General features: G+C 41.4%; 1 protein-coding gene across 3 annotated transcripts in view; it reads left to right on the plus strand.

Moving 5' to 3' along the window:
* The window catches only part of LOC126482282 (patj homolog), a 520,071-nt gene that overhangs the window by 33,651 nt on the left and 466,078 nt on the right, over window positions 1-20,342 (plus strand). For all 3 annotated transcript variants that reach the window (XM_050106268.1, XM_050106267.1, XM_050106269.1), the window contains one exon: window positions 1,003-1,118. In XM_050106268.1, coding sequence (XP_049962225.1) covers window positions 1,003-1,118 — 116 coding nt within the window. The remainder of the gene's footprint in view (window positions 1-1,002; window positions 1,119-20,342) is intronic.

Here is a 20,342-nt window from a genome sequence, read left to right on the forward strand (position 1 = left end):
CTATGGGTTATCCACTTTTTCCTGTAAAATGTGTGATGGTTATTTCAGTAGCGTGGATGGTATTCAACATCTTATTTCTTTCACTGCATAAACTGTTCACTCCCCCACAGTATTTTGTAAATATTCCTGACCTGTCACTACGTGTGTGTTGTGTTACCTGCATTCCACTAATTGTTTTATGCAGATGTTTTCCTGTAGTTTTTTGTGATACATGTTGTTTTAGGGTATTTGGTGAAGGTTTGATCATATTTACTGTTATGTACATTTTAGTTTTGTGCTTTTCTTCTTCCCACCTTTTGAGGAAAAGAAAAAAATGGCACTTATTCTCACCTTCCTACAAGAGAACCAGTTTCACCCTTATCCTGTCATTTTGTAAAATATTAAAGTGGTTGTATATCTTCATAATTCTATCCTTTTGATGTGGCAGTTTTATTTTTGATTTGCTTGTATTTTTAAAGGGAAAAGAAAACAAAAATATATAGTGCATGATCCTTCACTTTAGATATTTGAAAACTGCTGGATTTGATAAAATATCAGCAATATGGCACATTTTCCTTCACTTTTATTTAGTTGTCACAAAAGGGATAAAACCCTCATTTCTGTACTTTAGTTCATGTTATGTATGACACTTCAGAATTAATATTATTTGTTTCCCTTGTCTCAATAATCTGTTAGCATTACGTATTGTGCTTTTTATGTTCCAGCATTTTGCCTTTATTATTACACGTAACATTTTCATAAGAATGAGTGTCCAAAATGTGTGAATTGGGGATATTTTTTCTGTTCTATTTGTGCCTAGAGAGAGGCAAGAAAAAATATTAACTGTGAGTGTACAGTGGGGAACATTATGTCTTATTTTATTGAAAAGAAATGAGTTTTTTTTATCTACCCGTGCTGATTTGTTGCGTAGAGAATTCAGTTTATATGCTCACATTGTACTTTACCTTAATTGTGTAGAATTCGTGCAATAATATCAAATTATGAATTTTTGTCACCTTGCAGCTGTATAAACCAGAAGGGAGCAGTCTTGGATTCAGTGTTGTTGGTCTCCGAAGTGAGGAGAAAGGTGAACTTGGAATCTTTGTGCAGGAAATACAACCAACAGGCATTGCAGGCCGGTAAGTATACAAAAAGCTCATTTTTTCCTTTGGTTCATTGTGGGATGACTAGTAATCTTTGACCCCCTGACACAGAAACTGACAATGGTGATGTGAGTATTGAAATATTCTGCTCAGAAGTAGTTTCAACACAATTCCTCCTAGTTATAATTGCATAGTATAAAAAATGATGGGCATAGTGGTAAGTGTACTCCTTTTTATTTTAGACATAATTGCAGAACTTGGTTGTTAGGAATCATATTAGCTGATTGTTTGTAAGATAAAAAAAGAAGTATGTAATGTGTTAATTACTTTTCTCCATGTACTAAACATTATATTTCCCCAAATCAGTGTCATGTGACTGCTGGATTAAAAAGCAACAGAAGTTAATAAATGGAAAATAGATCAGTGTCCCGATGGGTTACTAGGACCTGTTAGATTTTACAATGTAGATTTAAAAGAACTTGTAAGTCACCCTATCAAGAGGGTGTATTATGTAATTGAGAAAATACATTGGTTGTTGCCATTTTCAAAACGAGTTAGAGGATGAAAGCCCTGAAGTACTGATGTAGTCGCAGTGAGACATAACTTGTGCTTATGTATGCAGTTTACATGTAGACCAAACAGATACAAACAGAAAGAGAGAGAAACATGCTTCCAATCTGTCAATTATTGCCTGTCATCAAGCAAGAAAATATAACTTTTCTCTCAAAAGTGTTTCAGGCGTGAAAATAAGATAAGATCTTTTGTTCCTAATTTACAGGATAAAAGGTAAATAAATATTCCTGGAAACAGTAAGCCGCACTGCACAGTGCATACTTCTGTAACAAGAATTTTTAATACTTTAATTGATGAAATGGTAAGCATTTTAAATTTGGTGTGACACAAAGATTATTTTATATATGTGTATAGCTAAAATATGAAGTAAAGAGGCACTAGAAAGAAGAAGTAGACAAAAGGAGATTTTAGCAGAGAAAAGCAAATAAAAGGTAAGTGGGAAATGAACTAAGCCAACTAAGAGCAGACAGCTTGGCACTTGAAGGAGATGTACTGATAACTCATAAACCAGCCAGCCCCTGACTTTGTAAATGGGATATACAGAGTGCTCAGCAACAGTCTGGAAAGCTTGTAAGGGTGTTGCAGGATAATTTGGCTGAGAAGATCATTAAGAAAAAAATTCAGCATCTTGTGTTACTTCCATGTTAATTAGCATGGAAGTTAGCCAATCTGGCCATTGCACACACAAATTCAAATGGTGTGCCAGAGATAGTGTCACCAAATGTGTTCTTCATTTGGTTTCCTAAAAACAAACAAGGGAGTGATACAAAAATTGGACTTGGGACAGTAGTAAGGATCAAATTCAACTCAAAGACTTAGCAATCTCATGTGCTATCATCTGTGCTGTGAGAACAACTGACACTAAATGTATCTATCTGGCGGAGTGTCTGCAACTGCGTGATTGGCTAACTTCAGTGCTAATTAACTGGGAAATGGAATAACATATCAAATGTTTTTTCATAACATCTACTTATCAGCACAACCTACCCTACAACACCCTAACATGCTGTTTAGATTGTTTATGACCACCCTGTTTATAGCCACCCAAAAGAACCACCAAGGAACTCTGTGGTTGCATCAGAGCGCAGTCTGCTGCTAAGTAAAACAAGTCATAAGAAATAACCAGATTTAGATTCCAGGATCACAGCCAGGTGTATTGGAACATGATGTCAGTGAATAGTTGTCAGCAAAGCAAAATATGGCCCAAAGTGATTGTGCTTTTGTGGGCAATGAGCTATATTAGCTATGCAATGACAGCAGTTCCATGTATTTGACAGTCTTTCTATGTGTCTCGAAGTTGTCAGCACAGCATGTGGCAGCTACGATCTCTAGCTATTGAATTTGCTGTGAAAGACAAAGCTACAACAGAAGCAGTTGATGGAAAAGCACCGAGGACAGACAAAGATTAGACACTCAAGATGAAGAGATTAGTAGAACTATAGGATGATATTAAACCAGTCAAAGGAATGATCAAAACAGCAGATAAAGATATTGTATGTGTAGATAGCTCGTGGTCTTGTGGTAGCATTCTCACTTTCAGCACGCGGGGTCCTGGGTTTGATTCCCGGCAGGGTCTTCCCTGCCTCGGGATGACTGGGTGTTGTTGTGTCATCTTCATCATCGTCATTCATCCCCATTACAGTCGGAGGAAGGCAATGGCAAACCACCTCAGCAAGGATGTTGCCTAGTAGGCGGTGCGGGTCTCACGCATCATCCCCTACGCTTCGCAGAGTGTGGGACATCATCATCATCATCAGATTGCGGACAGTCCTGAGGACTTCATTGATAGCAGAGGTAGTAGGAAGTGGTGACATATAAGTAACTGGAGAACTTTCAGTAAAATAGCACTCACACATTACGTACTATCTCCTAGGTAATGGGGTGGAGATAATGAAGGGGAAGGTGGTGAAATGTAAATGTAACTCTCAAATGCCAGGAGAAATCGTCCAGAAAAAAAATAGTTTGGCATAAGACACTACTAGTATCTCTAGGAATGCTGCCATGCATGACAAGGTGACATGGAGAAATGTGTGGAAACAACCAGTATTAGTAGTGAATCCGTAGTGTTTTGGCATTGCAGGCAGCACTGGGTTCATATTATTTTTCATTACATTTTCCAAGGATGCAGATTACAATTGGCTAATGCATTTATTGTTGAAGTGTATTATTTGATTATTGAAATCTGTATAGCCTTCTGGGTATGTGTTGGGACAGGCAGACACTGACGTGTGGTACTTAAAAACTGGTATCCATTGTTCAATTTGTTACCCATTTCTATTTTCCCTACATGCTAATAGAGTAACATTTCTAAGTAATATGTCAAAACATTAACAAAACAGGATTGTTACTATTTGGAATATACTGAGTCGAATTATGAGACTGAAAAATAAGATAGAAAATAATGAAAAACTTTAGTCAAGGCTATAGGTTAATCTTTCTGATCAGCTGTCAGGATACGTCCAACATTATCAGCATACACCCAACATTACCATTTTCTGCTATGGTTCCGATGTCAGACATGTTTCCATTGTTGTGCTTTCCTTGTGCCCAATTGTTAGAATTCATTAGGCACAGGGCAGCACTTAGGACGAAGATCTGACAACTCAAAGCATATTGCATTCGCACATTTATTGTATGATAATGGCCAGTAGGAAACGTATAAGTGATGATGATATTGCCAGGTGACTTCTCAAAGGCATTGAGAATGAAGGAGAATTCAGTGATGAAAGTGACTGGGAAGATACTTCGGTCATGTGCAGTGATAGAAGTTCTAGTGAACTAGAGTTTACTGATGGAATAGACTGTGATAAAGAAACCCAAACTATAGCAAATATGATTATCATGAAAGTTTATTCTGATGGCAACTGTGATCTCATGAAGTTTCGTTTTCCGGTGATGCAACAATGTTCCACCAGACCTCATGGTGTTAAATGAAAATCGAAATTTGAATATTTCCATCTCTTCTTCACTGGCAATCTTACTAGTGAAAAGGTTACCAAATATGAGTATCTGGAAAGTTTATTATTATATCAGCTGTGGTCTTATGGAGTTTCCTTTTTCTGTCATGCAACAGTGTTTCACCAGACCTCATGGTGTTGGAACAAAAATCAAAATTTGAATATTTATAACTCTTCTTCACTGACAATCTTGTTAGTGAAATTATGAGCGCTACAAATATGTATGCTAAATAAAAGATACAGAAAGTCACTCAGTGTGGCACTCGTGGAGGGATGTTTTGTTAGAAGAATTGAAGGTTTTTTTTGTGTAATATAGAATATGGCTTTGAATTTGAAGCCAAAATTAGTTGATTATTTTTACAGAACACTGGCTAGAACAAACTCCATTTTTTGAGAATTTTTTATGTTGCCTCCATTTTTTTCTCAAATGTATTGGATGCTGCATGAAGTTCGACCTGTCACAGCTCAGGGGTGTCAGTTTATAAGAGGGAGCAAGGTGAAGAATGCATACATTGACAGTAAATGGAAACAACTGTATGTAACAAAAAGAAATGTGGCTATTGATGAGAGCACAGTAGGATTCAAAGGAAGTATTCAGTTCAAGTAGTACAATCCAAAGAAGCGTACAAAGTGAGGTTTATGAGTTTTCTGTCAGTAAGAAAATGGTTATGTTTTTTTCACACATTCCATACTATGGAATCACAACTACAGAAGGTCTAATTTATCCTGATTTACCATTTTGGTTCATTTGGTGCAGCAGCTGCTACCTTTTGTAGGTGGTTCAGGCTATCAGTTTTTATACTGACTGGTGCTACACCAGCTCTCAACTTATTTGGGAATTGCACAAATTGAAATTTCATATAATAGATACAATTATACCTTCTGGGAAGCATTTTCCGTGCATTTTGAAGAAGGAAAAACTTGCTGAATATAAGTAATGTGCCTATCAAAGTGAGTTGAATATTATGTCTTTCATTCCATGACAAGAGGTTTGTGACTATGTTGAGTACATTCTTTGATCCTCAGACCCAGTTGATCAATGGTTATAGGAAGAAGGAACCTGTGCAATTCCTGAAACCCACTGTTATTTTGGAATACACATAGCATATGGCAAGAGGGCACAGGTCTGATCAGTGCTGTGATTGCTGTGGTTTTACAAGGCAGTCATACAAGTGGTGTAAAAAATTATTCTTCTGGCTGATTGAAGTTGCTGTAGTGAACAGTTACATTCTTTACTCAATAGACAAAAGTGTACATGAAAAATAACTGCAGACATACCTTTTCTACAGAAGAAATCTTATCAGACAGCTAGTTGGCCAGGTGAGAAATACAAATTCAGAGGAAAGACCATCATTGTCTGACAACACAGAGGAGAGGCTGAGTGGGAAGAACTGTTTTATAATGTACAATGAAAGAAAAAGAATCAACAAAGGACTGCATGGTTTGCAGCAAACACAAGGAGCAAGGAGGAAAAAGAGAAACAATTTTCTACTGTGAAACGTGCAGGAGGAAGCCTGGACTTCCCTCAGGAGACTGTTTTAAGAAGTAATATATAGAAAAAATGATAAACAATCATAAACAAACGCCACTGTTGTTTCAAAAACTAGTGTAAAAAATAATGTTTTCAAGTGACTTCACATTGTATTTTATTTATTTATTTATTTTTGTTTTTTGTTTTTAAACGTTAGTGTAATAACCCGTAGTGCTTTACATCCTTACTGTCTTAAAATAAATAAGAATTGGAGAGAATGAAGTGAGCACAAAAAAGGATAGGAAAGGTTTAAGATAATGGCACTGCAAGCATTTCTTTTATGCACTAAGAGTATTGGAAACTAATGATGAAGCTTATTTTTCTGCCACCAAAGTGCCATGCATCTGGATGACTCATTTTGAGCAAACCAACTGAGAAAATTTGTTTAGGAATATTCCTCTTTATTTTAAAATGACATGTGTTACCATATGTGGCTGAGATGTTTAGTGAGCTTTGTTGTCTTTGAATGGCCATAAATAGGATCTTTGTGTACAATGGAAGAACTGCAATACTGTAAATGGGAAATGTTTTGTCCATACTGCAGGAGCACTGGATCGTCTATCATTCACTTAGTTGTCTATGGAAGACACAGTCCAACATATTGCCTGTTTAATGCCTTTCAGGCGAGAAAAGGAAGGGAAATAGGGTTTAGTGTCCTGTTGATGATGAAATCAGTGACAGAGTAGAAGTTTAATTTAGGAAGGATGGGAGAGGAAATGGGCTGTTGTGCCATTTCAGAGATACTATCCCAGAATTTGGCTTAAGCAGTTTAGGGAAATAATGGGAAACCTAAATCTGACCTCCATCACTACACCACCTCACTTAGTCAGTTCCAGATGGATCAAGGCTATATGGGTTAGAATTAATAATGAAGTAAAAAATTATTGATGAGCAACTTTGTTTCTTCTTCCTGAAAAGAAAGGTGCCCTATGAAGAATTTTGAGGTCATATGATATACAATACCTTAGGTCACCATGTAATTGAGGGTCGTAATCCTCTAACAAAACCTTCCACTATGATGATATGTTCAAGTGAGAGTCGGACCTCGCCAGGATCTCCCCTTTGATCAGTTTCTGTCTGGGAATTGAGTGCTTATGCTAATGTCAGCAGATGGTTAGAGACGTGTATGCTACCAACTGGACTGGAGGAGTTGGGCAAATTGGGAAAAACCATGAAAGAGTCAGGTTGCTGCTTCCTTGTCAGTTGCCATACAAGTACAGTAGTATCACCAGTCGATACGCAGCAAAGGAATCTGTGTACAGGATAACAACACTTTGACTTTCATAAAGTTCCTGGATTTACTTGCTCCCAGGAAAGTTCTCGTGCTCAAATTATTCTTGGGACTGAGAGCTGGCTGAAGCCTGAAGTGGAAAGCTCTAAAATACTTTGCAAGTTGTGGAACGTATCTTGGAAAGACAGATTAGAGGCCACAGGAGGGAGAGTGTTCATTACAGTTGACAAAAATATTGCTTCTAATGAGGTTGAAGTTAAGTGTGACAGAGTAGTTATCAGGTCGGTATAACAGGTGTAGGTGAAACCAAGTTAATTGTTAGATGTTTTTACCAGCCACCAGATTCTGCTGTGACAGTTCTAGAGTCATTCAAAGGAAGTCTACGGTCAATAGTGTGTAAATACTCAGATCATGCAATACTAGTAGGAGGCGACCTTAACCTACCACGTATAAACTGTGATGTGTATGGATTTATTGTGGGGTGTACACACAGACAGCCATGCAAAATAACTTTGAACACATTTTCGAAGCAGATTGTAAATCATGGTCTGGAGAGTTATGTCTCTAGTAATGGGGTAAAGGATGGAAGAGACCCGCCATGATTTCATAATGAAATTCAGAGGATGCCGAGGAAGCAGAGGCTGTTGCACTCTAGGTTCAAAAGGGAACACACAAATGACGACAAGCGAAGGTTAGTAGAGATTCTGGTCTCGTGTAAAATCGTTAAGCGGGTCAATGGCTTCGATTCAGTTTCTTGTTGGCCAGTCTGGTGTGGCAATTGAAGATAGCAAAATGAAAGCTGAAGTTTTAAATTTCATGTTCAAGAAATTGTTCGCACAGTAAAATTGTACAAACATACCACCATTTGACCATCAGAAAAACTCCTGTTGGCCGACATAGTAACAAGCATACCTGGTGTAGAGAAACAGTTGAAAGATTTGACAGCAAATAAATCACCAAGTCTGGATGGAAACCCAGTTCGATTTTACAAAGAGTACTCAACGGCATTGTCCCCTTATTTAGCTTGTTTATCACAAATATCTCACTCACCACCCAAGTCCCAAGCAAATGGAAAAAGTGGCAGGTGACTCTTGTATATAAGAAGAGTAAAAGAAAAGACCCACAAAATTACAGACCAATACCCCTAACTTCTGTGTGCTGCAGAATCCTTGCACTTATTCTCAGTTCGAATATAATAAACCTTCTTGTGGCTGATAAGCTTATGTTCACGAACCAGCGTGGTTTTAGAAGGCAACCCTCATGCGAAACTCAGCTTGGCCTTTTCTCACATGATATACTGTGAGCTATGGATGAAGGGCAACAGGCAGATTCCATATTTGTGAAAGCATTTGACACAACACCTGACTGCAGGCTGTTAATGAAGGTATGAGCATATGGAATAAGTTCACAGATATGTGAGTGGCTCAAAGACATCTCAAGTAATAGAACCCACTACGCTGTACTTGATGGTGAGTGTTCACCAGAGACAAGGGTATTGTCAGGAGTGCCTCAGGAAAGCGTGATCGGAGCACTGTTGTTCTCTTATACATAAATGATTTGGTGGACAGGATGGGCAGCAATCTGTGGTTGTTCACTGATGATGCTGTGGTGTACAGTAAGGCATCCAAGTTGAGTGACAGTAGGAAAATACAAGACGACTTAGATAAAATTTGCAGTTGGTGTGATGAATGGCAGCTAGCCCTAAATATGAAAATAATTAAGTTAATTCAGATGAGTGGGAGGTTTGAACCAAGTGTCCTGCTTGACACAGTTAGTCTATTTGCAGCAAAGAAGAGCAACGTTCAATGATCCGTATTTTCGGTCGGAAGGTATATCAGGAGCCAAAATTCATCAAAGACATTCGCTTCAGTACGGGAACAGTATTTTGCCACAGAGGAGTGTCTATGAATGGATTGAAAAATTCTGAGTGGTCGCACAAGTGTTACTCATGATGAAGGAGCCAGACGACTGTTTACCACCACAAATGAAGAAACCATTGAGTGTTCGCTCAGAGAGACAGTTAAATATTGAAGAAGTGGCACATTGTCCGCAAATTAGTCAAGGTTCTGCCTACGAAATCGTCCACAACAGACTTGGGTTTCATAAAGTTTGTGGAAGATGAGTTCCAAAACAACCCGCACAGTATCTGCAAAAAACATTTGGTTTGCTATGGAAACGAAGAGGACAACTTCTTAGACAGGATCATGACTAAACATGGATCCATCATTACGAGCCAGAGAGTAAACGGCAGAGTATGGAATGGAATGATCCAAATTCGCCGTGCAAGAAAAAGTTTAAGACCCAACGATCCACAGGAAAACTGATGCTTACAGTTTTTTGGAACACACAAGGTCCAGTACTGGAACATTAGGGGAAAGGGGCACAACAATAAACAGCGTACGTTACAGTGAGATGCTTACTGCCATGCTAAAGCCTGCAATTCGAAGCAAACGCCGAGGATTGCTGTCAAAAGGTGGTGTGTTGTTGCGCAACAATGCCCATCCGCATACTGCTGCCCACACTGCTGAAACGCTCCAGAAACTCAAATTTGAAGTATTGGATCATCCTCCATATAGTCGCGATCTTGCCCCTTCTGACTATCACTTGTTTGGTACACTCAAACAGCATTAAGGGGCCGTCGATTTGCCTCGGACGAAGCAGTGAAAGAAGCGGTGCATTCCTGGCTCGCAGCCCAACCGAGAACCTTCTTTTATGAGGGCATCAGGAAGCTTGTACAATGATGGACCAAGTGCGTTGAAACGCAAGGAGACTATGTCGAAAAATGATGTTCTTGTACGTTTCCTATTTGAGTACAATAAAATTTTATAACTACTTTGCGGATAATAATTGACTTACCCTCGTATCTGGACGTAATGTCGCAAAGCGATATGAGATGGAACGTGCATGTGAGAACTGTGGTAGGGAATGCAAATGGTTGACTTCAGTTTATTTGGAGAATTGTAGGAAAGAGTGGTTCACCTGTAAAGGGGGCCGCATATAGGACGCTGGTGCCACTTATTCTTGAGTACTGCTCGCGTGTTTGGGATCCATACGAGCTCGGATTGAAGGAAGACATCGAAGCAATTCAGAGGTGGGCTGCTAGATCTGTTACTGGTAGATGTTATGGAGACAATTCAGGGACTCAAACGGGAAACCCTGGAAGGAAGGCTACGTTCTTTTCGAGAAACACTATTCAGAAAATTGCTGACTGCGGAACGATTCTATTGCCGTCTACATCTACATCTACATCCATACTCCGCAAGCCACCTGACGGTGTGTGGCGGAGGGTACTTTGAGCACCTCTATCGGTTCTCGCTTCTATTCCAGTCTCGTATTGTTCGTGGAAAGAAGGATTGTCGGTATGCCTCTGTGTGGGCTCTAATCTCTCTGATTTTATCCTCATGGTCTCTTCGCGAGATATACGTAGGAGGGAGCACTATACTGCTTGACTCCTCGGTGAAGGTATGTTCTCGAAACTTCAAACAAAAGTTCGTACCGAGCTACTGAGCGTCTCTCCTGCAGAGTCTTTCACTGGAGTTTATCTATCACCTCCGTAACGCTTTCGCGATTACTAAATGTTCCTGTAACGAAGCGCGCTGCTCTCCCTTGGATCTTCTCTATCTCTTCTATCAACTCTATCTGGTACGGATCCCACACTGCTGAGCAATATTCAAGCAGTGGGCAAACAAGCGTACTGTAACCTACTTCCTTTGTTTTCGGATTGCATTTCCTTAGGATTCTTCCAATGAATCTCAGTCTGGCATCTGCTTTACCGACGATCAACTTTATATGATCATTCCATTTTAAATCACTCCTAATGCGTACTCCCAGATAATTTATGGAATTAACTGCTTTCAGTTGCTGACCTGCTATATTGTAGCTAAATGATAAGGGATCTTTCTTTCTATGTATTCGCAGCACATTACACTTGTCTACATTGAGATTCAATTGCCATTCCCTGCACCATGCGTCAATTCGCTGCAGATCCTCCTGCATTTCAGTACAATTTTCCATTGTTACAACCTCTCGATATGCCACAGCATCATCCGCAAAAAGCCTCAGTGAACTTCCGATGTCATCCACAAGGTCATTTATGTATATTGTGAATAGCAACGGTCCTACGAGACTCCCCTGCGGACACCTGAAATCACTCTTACTTCTGAAGACTTTTCTCCATTGGGAATGACATGTTGCGTTCTGTTATCTAGGAACTCTTCAATCCAATCACACTATTGGTCTGATAGTCCATATGCTCTTACTTTGTTCATTAAATGACTGTGGGGAACTGTATCGAACACCTTGCGGAAGTCAAGAAACACGGCATCTACCTGGGAACCCGAGTCTATGGCCCTCTGAGTCTCGTGGACGAATAGCGCGATCTGCGTTTCACACGATCGTCTTTTTCGAAACCCACGCTGATTCCTGCAGAGTAGATTTCTAGTCTCCAGAAAAGTCATTGTACTCGAACATAATAAGTGTTCCAAAATTCTACAACTGATCGACGTTAGAGATATAGGTCTATAGTTCTGCACATTTTTTCGACGTCCCTTCTCGAAAACGGGGATGGCCTGTGCCCTTTTCCAATCCTTTGGAACGCTACGCTCTTCTAGAGACCTACGGTACACCGCTGCAAGAAGGGGGGGGGGGGGGGGCAAGTTCCTTCGCGTACTCTGTGTAAAATCGAACTGGTATCCTATGAGGTACAGCGGCCTTTCCTCTTTTGAGCGATTTTAATTGTTTCTCTATCCTTCTGTCGTCTATTTCGATATCTACCTTTTTGTCATCTGTGCGACAATCTAGAGAAGGAACTACAGTGCAGTCTTCCTCTGTGAAACAGGTTTGGAAAAAGACATTTAGTATTTCGGCCTTTAGTCTGTCATCCTCTGTTTCAGTACCATTTTGGTCACAGAGTGTATGGACATTCTGTTTTGATCCACCTACCGCTTTGACATAAGACCAAAATTTCTTAGGATTTTCTGCCCAGTCAGTACATCGAACTTTACTTTCGAATTCACTGAACGCCTCTCGCATAGCCCTCCTCACACTACATTTCGCTTCGCATAATTTTTGTTTGTCTGCAAGGCTTTGGCTATGTTTATGTTTGCTTTGAAGTTTCCTTTGCTTCCGCAGCAGTTTCCTAACTCGGTTGTTGTACCACGGTGGCTCTTTTCCATCTCTTACGATCTTGCTTGGCACATACTCATCTAACGCATATTGTACGATGGTTTTGAACTTTGTCCACTGATCCTCAACACTATCTGTACTTGAGACAAAACTTTTGTGTTGAGCCGTCAGATACTGTGAAATCTGCTTTTTGTCACTTTTGCTAAACAGAAAACTCTTCCTACCTTTTTTAATATTTCTCATTACGGCTGAAATCATCGATGCAGCAACCGCTTTATGATCGCTGATTCCCTGTTCTGCGTTAACTGTTTCAAATAGTTCAGGTCTGTTTGTCACCAGAAGGTCTAATATGTCAACATACATTGCACGTAAGGATCTCGAACATAAGATACGACAAATTAGGGCTCATACGGGGACATATAGACAGTCGTTTCCCTCGCGCTATTTGCGAGTGGAACAGGAAAGGAAATGACTAGCAGTGGTACAGAGTACCATCCGCCACGCACCGTACGGTGGCTTGCGGAATATCTGTGTAGATGTAGATGTACTGTGAGGTTGCGTCGTGTTTTTCCATTCTTTCGGCAGCGCAATCTGCTCAGCCACGAGCCCGATCTTCGAATCGGGGGCGCCTCCATCGCTCAGCGCTGCTTGTTAGCGTGCGCGGCGCACTTAAGGTAGCTCTCTAATTAACGTGGCGCGCTCGCCGCAGCACGGGAGATAACCCGCGACGTCCCTCTAGTGTAGAGTCTAGCCGCTGCTCGCGGGCGGGCAGCTCCCTGCCACTCCGCCAGCTTCTCTGTCCCCGTCCCTTTGCCCTTCCCCTCCTGCCCCTTCCGTCCTCCTCTTTTCTTCGCCTTCTCACTCTTTCCATCCCAACTGCCGAGGATGTAGCACTAAGCAGCATGCTGGCGGCGAAAAGCGCCGAGTACACTTGCCGCTGTACTGCTTGACTGTTACCGCATGTCCGTCGCCGCTCTGGGAAGAAAAATGTTACACAGGCAGAGGCAACGAAAGACAGCGTGATCAACAAGGCATTTGTGGCTAAAGAGCTTTACTGACTGTTTTAGTTTCCTATAGACCTATAGTTTGTTCACGACGTCTTGACCGAGTTTTCGGAGTGATGCAGGGAGCGAAGGAAGCCTTCTGAAGCCCAGAGGGAGTTTATTATTATTATTATTATTGAGCCTCTCCATGTCGACACTTAATTGGTAACCATCACAGAATGTTCTAGTGTCACCTCTGTTAAAGGATTAATATTTCTATCGAGAAGTCACAGGATGCGGGATTGCGATGACGTCCATAAGTCTGTGTGCGATAACCCTGTCATTTCCATTATTTCGTAACATCTACGGTAGAACATTTTTCCCTACATACAGGTATTAAAAAACCACACAGTGTTATTGCACGTTGCGAATGAAGTCGCTTCGGTCAACTCATCGTGAGTTAGTGTGTGATCGAAGTTGATAGTTCGAGGGTCATTCGGAAAGTAAAGAACGTTTTGTTTGAACACGTGACCGTCTTACCAACGCCGCCGACTAAGTACTGATCTTGGTACTTATCTGCTTCATTTTGGCGGCAGCTGCCATCTAATTCGGCTGCTTATTGCTTAGCTGTGCGACTTTAAAATCAGTAACAAAATTGACGATTCCGCCAAGCGTGAGGTGCACAGTGTTATCCGCCTTTTAAACGCGCAAAAAGTCTAATCCATTGCAATTTATTGACAGATACTGAGGGCTCGATAACATGATGCTCGAAGGGTCAGTTAAGTGGTGCATCATGTTTAATGGCGGATGGAAGAATTTTCACGTCGAAGATAACTGGGGCCGGACTCAAAGCAAGGATTGAAACAAAACCCCAAGAAAACAGTCATTTCTCAATAAGTGGACTCTACTCATTCATTCCAGACATTATAAGAATTGTGTTGTACGAAATTGTTATTGCAGATCTGGCCCATAAAAAACTGTATGCCAGGTGGGTTCCTCGAATTTTGTCAGAGGAACACAAAACCAAAGGAATGGTAGCAATACCAAACGAATGGCAGCTGCATTGACATTTTTCTGTCGCTGTGAAAAGGATGCTGATGAATTTTTGAATCACATTGGCACTGGTGATGGGACTTGGATATCACATTTCACACCAGAAACAAAGCGCCAATCAGTGGAATGGCATCAGACGCAAGCTCCAACGAAACCGAGAAAAGCAAAACAAATTTTGGGCACCAGGAAGATTACGGGTACGGTGTTGTGGGAGCGTAAGGGTGTTTTGGTCATCGACTACAGTCCTAGAGGTGAGGCCATAAATACAGCAGCGTTCTGTCAGACGCTTCAACGACTATTAAAAACAAATGACACGGAGAGGTAACCAGTAGAATATCCTCCTTCAATCTAGTGCACGTTCACACACATGACTTGCTTCATTGGTTTCAGTGGTAAATGTTTCAGCATCCGCTATACAGTCCGAATATAGCCCCCCAAGTGATTCCTCTTATTCCCCGAATTGAAGATTTTTTTGAGTGGACAACGCAACGGAGGTAATGATGAACAGAAGCCATTAACCAGTGATTCAACAACATGGCGGCAACTAGCTTGGGTATCAAATTGTAAAATAGTTACGTTTAATAACATCAAATAAAAATTTCTGTAGAAAAAAGTTCTTGGCCTTCCGAATGACCCTCATGTATGCACAGCTGACCTGGAAGCATTGACGGTGCGATGCGTTTTCCTTAGTCACCACTGCACTTGTTTACTGTGGCGTCACTGCTTGGTTCCGACAGTGGCCAAGTGCAATAATATAGAGGTTGAGTATAAATGCAATATTGTTAAATCGCCGGTGCTGACAGCGGCTGTACAAAAAATACTCGTGGTCCGAAGTCGACCGACTTCTACTGATTTCAGCCAATCCAGAACTATTAAGGAGAGCTCGTTCAGGGTGTTGTGAACAAACATACCTTAGTTTTCTGCGTAACTGCCTTTTACTTCTAAACATTTTTGGTGTTTTTGCAAATAGCTTTTTCAACTCCTCTGCTTAAAAATTTTCCGCCTGGAAATGGAATCACTTGACAATGCCGGTTTCGTCATCTTCAAACAGTTTTCCTTTGCTGCTGTGGGATAATCACGTTTCGTTTTCCCTAATAATGTGGGGAAAACAAATTATCGTCTAAGTAGGGGAATGCATTTGGTTGTTCAGCAGTTTTTCTTGATAGGGTCTCTGGAGTTCGTGTTCCTTAACAGTTAACAAATACCCTACAGCAGGTCCACAACCAAGACAATCTTGCCGGGTACCAGGTCACCACGGGATACGGGGAAACGACGCAGACGACAAGGCAACCAAAGAAGATTATAGAGATCGTGTTGTAATTCAGCGTGCCGTCCCACAGCTCGCTAACATCGTACCGTCGGACAGAAGGCATGCGTCTGTGGAAAAACTAATGTTGGGAAGGCGTGAACAACAAACTGCGGTCAGTTAAACCGGTCATGCAGGCAGAGCGATGGAGAAAGTTATGTTCACCAGGAGACGAATAGTGCGCAGCTCGTGGTCTAATTGTTAGCGTTGCTGCCTCTGGATCACGGGGTCCCGGGATCGATTCGCGGCCGGGTCGGGGATTTTCTCCGCCCGGGGACTAGGTGTTTGTATGTCCTTATCATTTCATCATTATTCGGGAAAATGGCGGGACTGGACTGCGAAATGATCGGGTATTTATGAGGGCTCTGATAACCGCGTCGTTGAGCGCCCGATAAACCAATCATCATCATAATATCATCATCATCATCATCACCACCAGGAGACTAAGAGGACACTGTCCCTTGACACAGTTTCCTGCTCTGGCGGGAGCATCCATCAGTATTTGAAGCTTCTAGCATACCACTTCCGGTGCAGTGTTGTTTAACTACGAGGGGACTTTGAAAAGTAAGTTATACATTTTAAGACAGTCTTAGACATTATTATAGCCGGCCAGATACCTTTCATTGAATGCTGTACTGCACTTCAAAGTGTCACTGTACGTGACAGTGTTTTTCAACAAAGTCACCAAGTCTCTGTAAACATCGGTCGGAACGTTCTACGAATCGTTCAGTTTCTCGACGACAGAAATAATCCATAGTCACGGAGCCATTCGAGAACCGCTTTGTGAACTTTTCTACCAGATATTCTTTCAACTTGCCGAAAAGATGGAAATTTCGTGGTGCAACATCATCATCTTCCCACGTTTGTGCGGCCTTGGTCAAATTGTTAGCACTATATCACTACGACTGGACGCGATTGCATTTGGCCCATATACCATCAGCATTTCGCGGTGAATCTATGTCCAATTTAGACTTTTGCCCACAAGAATCGTACTCTATGGCGTATTTTCCAGTTGCCGCACCATTTCATTCCCCCGCTGTGATGCACTTGTTATGTGCACCGCAACAGAACTGTGTCTGCAGGATACTTGGAAGATGTACTCTCTTCTGACAGTGCGTCACTCATGTTGCGCAATGGACTTAGCGTGGGATTGTGTTTTATATACTTACATCAGGGCAGCCCTCAGTTTGGCTGGATACATCTCCACCATCCTCGTTGATGACGCCGACAGTGTAATACTTATTAAAATTCAGTCCCTAATGTGATGAGTAGAGGTCGTCAATGAGCTCTGAGTTGGTAGCTCGACCACGCACTTTACTATTTTTATTAATCGATTTTAAGTGTCATTGTTTTAAAAATTAACGGAAATGGAAGTTCGGTCGCCAAGTGCAAGTCTTATTTAATTCGACACCACATTGTACGACTTGGCGCGGCGGTGATGAGGATGAAATGATGATGAGGACAACACAACGCCCAGTCCCCGAGCGGAGAAAATCTCCAACCCGACCGGGAATCGAACCCGGCCCCATTTGCATGGGAGGCGACCAGGTTACCAACCAGCTAAGCAGGCGGGTCGAATTTTAATGCGTTACAGGTAAGTTCGCCTGTGGGGATGGACACCGTCCTCCTTCCGTGTCTCTCTCTCCCCCCCCCCCCCCCCCCCCCATGCCTCTTTACCCCCTCCACTCAGAATATGTTAAACGTTAGTTTAGATTGGGCATATTCTACGGCTTCAGTTTGCCACAATAGCGTTGCTGTCAGTATTGCTATAATGTGGCTACAGTAGACGGCAATTTTGCGGTATGGCTGGGCAAGATTGCTGATGTTGCATGTAGTTGCCGACGTATTGTCGAGGGGTTTCCAATGCTGCCCACCAGTGGTTGAGAATATTTGGTATTGCAGACCATTATCTATCTCTGTCCTTGTCTGTAAATGCTTCCATCTCGCTCGCAACTTTTGTTTCGTACTTCTCTCACCGACAGCGCCACATTCGTTTTGCATTTGATCGAAAGATTGTGCGCGTACACGGCATGTTTTAGTTATGAGTTTATTGTGTACAGCAATTGGAAAGTGTACCAACGAGGGAACTGTGAATTTGATGAATGCGAATCATCTTCGATCAGAACTATGTGATATCGAAAGTAATTTATACAGAGATCACACTCTGAAAACTGGTGGCAGGCTGTAGCCGATGAGTTGGGAACGAATGCGAGACAAAACAGTTGCCTAGGAATAGTGGAAGCGCGGGTGGCTGTTTGTCCACACATCTCGAAACTTCCGTGAAGCAGGAGTTGAAAGTGCAAACAGTAGTTTGCCTGATGAAAAAAAAAAGAAAAAATTCTTATCTTATTCAAACTTCCCTTAATGAAATCTTTCAGACCTACCAAAGCATAACATACTGCTAGTGTCATGAGGTTTATTGATGAGTACAGAATAGTGAACTTTTTAGACATACTTTAAACTTATGTACGAATCCCCGTAGCTAAAAAGAACGATTGCCAGTCGGGTTGTAATTGGTATACAAACTTTCGTATTCGCATCGCTTTTAGCAGATCTCGGACCAGTTGCTTGTACGAGATATTCGCAAACGTGTTTCGACATTAAGGTAAAATTATGTAACACGTATATACCCAGCATCAGTTCACTAGTTAAATTTTTTGAAGTATTCCTTGTACTTAATAAAGAACGGATCCACTAACAAGGGGAGGCCGCCAATTGTGAAATTCAGATTCAATTCATACTGCGCATAATAAAAGCTCATGGCCAGAGGTGTAATGTGGCAAAGCACCAAGATGCACTTCTCAGCCGTTGTCGAGAAAATCGACAGTTAAAATGAACCGTTGCTGTGAAATACTCTCTACGATTAGTAATTTTCTACAGCGTCGTGGCGCAGCGGTAAGCGCTCGGTTTCGTAATACGGAGGTCGCCAGATCAAATCTCGCACCATGCAACTTTTTTTTTTTTTAGTATTTGTTTCTTGTAATTCAAATGTGTGTATATATATATAAAATTCCCGGCAATCAGTTGCAACAATTATGCATATAATAAGTTGTTGAAAGTCGTTTGTCGTGAAAAAACTGGCGACTTCGAACATCATTATGTTTTCCGCAAACAAAGTTGTATTTCACAAATGTTATTAATTGTCTTCATAATGTTAACCACGTATAGTTCGCATTCGGGAGGACGACGGTTCAATCCCGTGTCCGGCCATCCTGATTTAGGTTTTCCGTGATTTCCCTAAATCACTCCAGGCAAATGCCGGGATGGTTCCTCTGAAAGGGCACGGCCGACTTCCTTCACCGTCCTTTCCTAATCCGATGAGACCGATGGCCTCGCTGTCTGGTCTCCTTCCCCAAACAACCCAACCCAACCAACGTATAGTTAACGGAAGACGTAGAAACGATATTCCGAATCGAATACGTATAGCGTTAAGTCAAACGTTCGAATTAGAATAGAAACCCCAAGAACACACATTTTCTGTGGCACGTATGAAATATAAACTCCGTGACTCGCTCGTTACACTTGAAGGACAGATGTTGAATGGGCCGAAACGAGCCGCCGCATAACAGCGTACTTGCCTGCTAACTTCGAAAGAAGGTAGATGCGGTCCCTAGCGCAACTTATAATATCGTCGAAAATCAATGCGGATGTGAGAGCTTTGGTACACCCTGTTAAACAAACGGAAAAATGGAGGCGGTACAATTGGAGAGCGATCCGCCTTCACCAACATGCATAAGCAATTCATTAATAGTTTGTTTATATATATATACTGATTTTCGACGACGTTATAAGTTGCGCTAGGGACAGCATCTACCTTCTTTCGAAGTTAGCAGGCAACTAACGCTGTTATGCGGCGGCTCGTTTGGGCCCATTCAACATCTGTCCTTCAAGTGTAACGAGCGTGTAACGGAGTTTATATTTCATACCTGCCACAGAAAATTTGTGTTCGTGGGGTTTCTATTCTAATTCGAACGTCCTCTATACGTATTCGTTTCGGAATATAGTTTCTACGTCTTCCGTTAACTATACGGGGTTAACATTATGAAGACAATTAATATATATATATATATATATATATATATATTTGAATTACAATAAACTAATAATAAAAAAATGTTGTATGGCGCGAGATTCGATCAGGCGACCTTTGGATTACGAACCCGAGCGCTTACCGCTGCGCCACGACGCTGTAGAAAATTATTAATCGTAGAGTATTTCATGGCAACGGTTTCTTTTAACTGTCGATTTTCTCGACAACGGCTGAGAAGTGCATCTTGGTGCTTTGGCACATTACACCTCTGGCAATGAGCTTTTATTATGCGCAGTATGAAGCGAATCTGAATTTCACAATTGGCGGCCTCCCCTTGTAAGACTGATTCCTCTTTAGTCTTTCTAGGTTTATTCCTTGTGTGATGCAAAAGCAGCAGAGCCGTACTGACTCCACCAGCACGGGTTTGTCATTTTGTGACAATAGCGCGACCCGGAAATGTATTGCCTCAAAC

The sequence above is a fragment of the Schistocerca serialis genome, chromosome 5 (genome assembly GCF_023864345.2).
Source record: "Schistocerca serialis cubense isolate TAMUIC-IGC-003099 chromosome 5, iqSchSeri2.2, whole genome shotgun sequence".
Classification (NCBI taxonomy): domain Eukaryota; kingdom Metazoa; phylum Arthropoda; class Insecta; order Orthoptera; family Acrididae; genus Schistocerca; species Schistocerca serialis.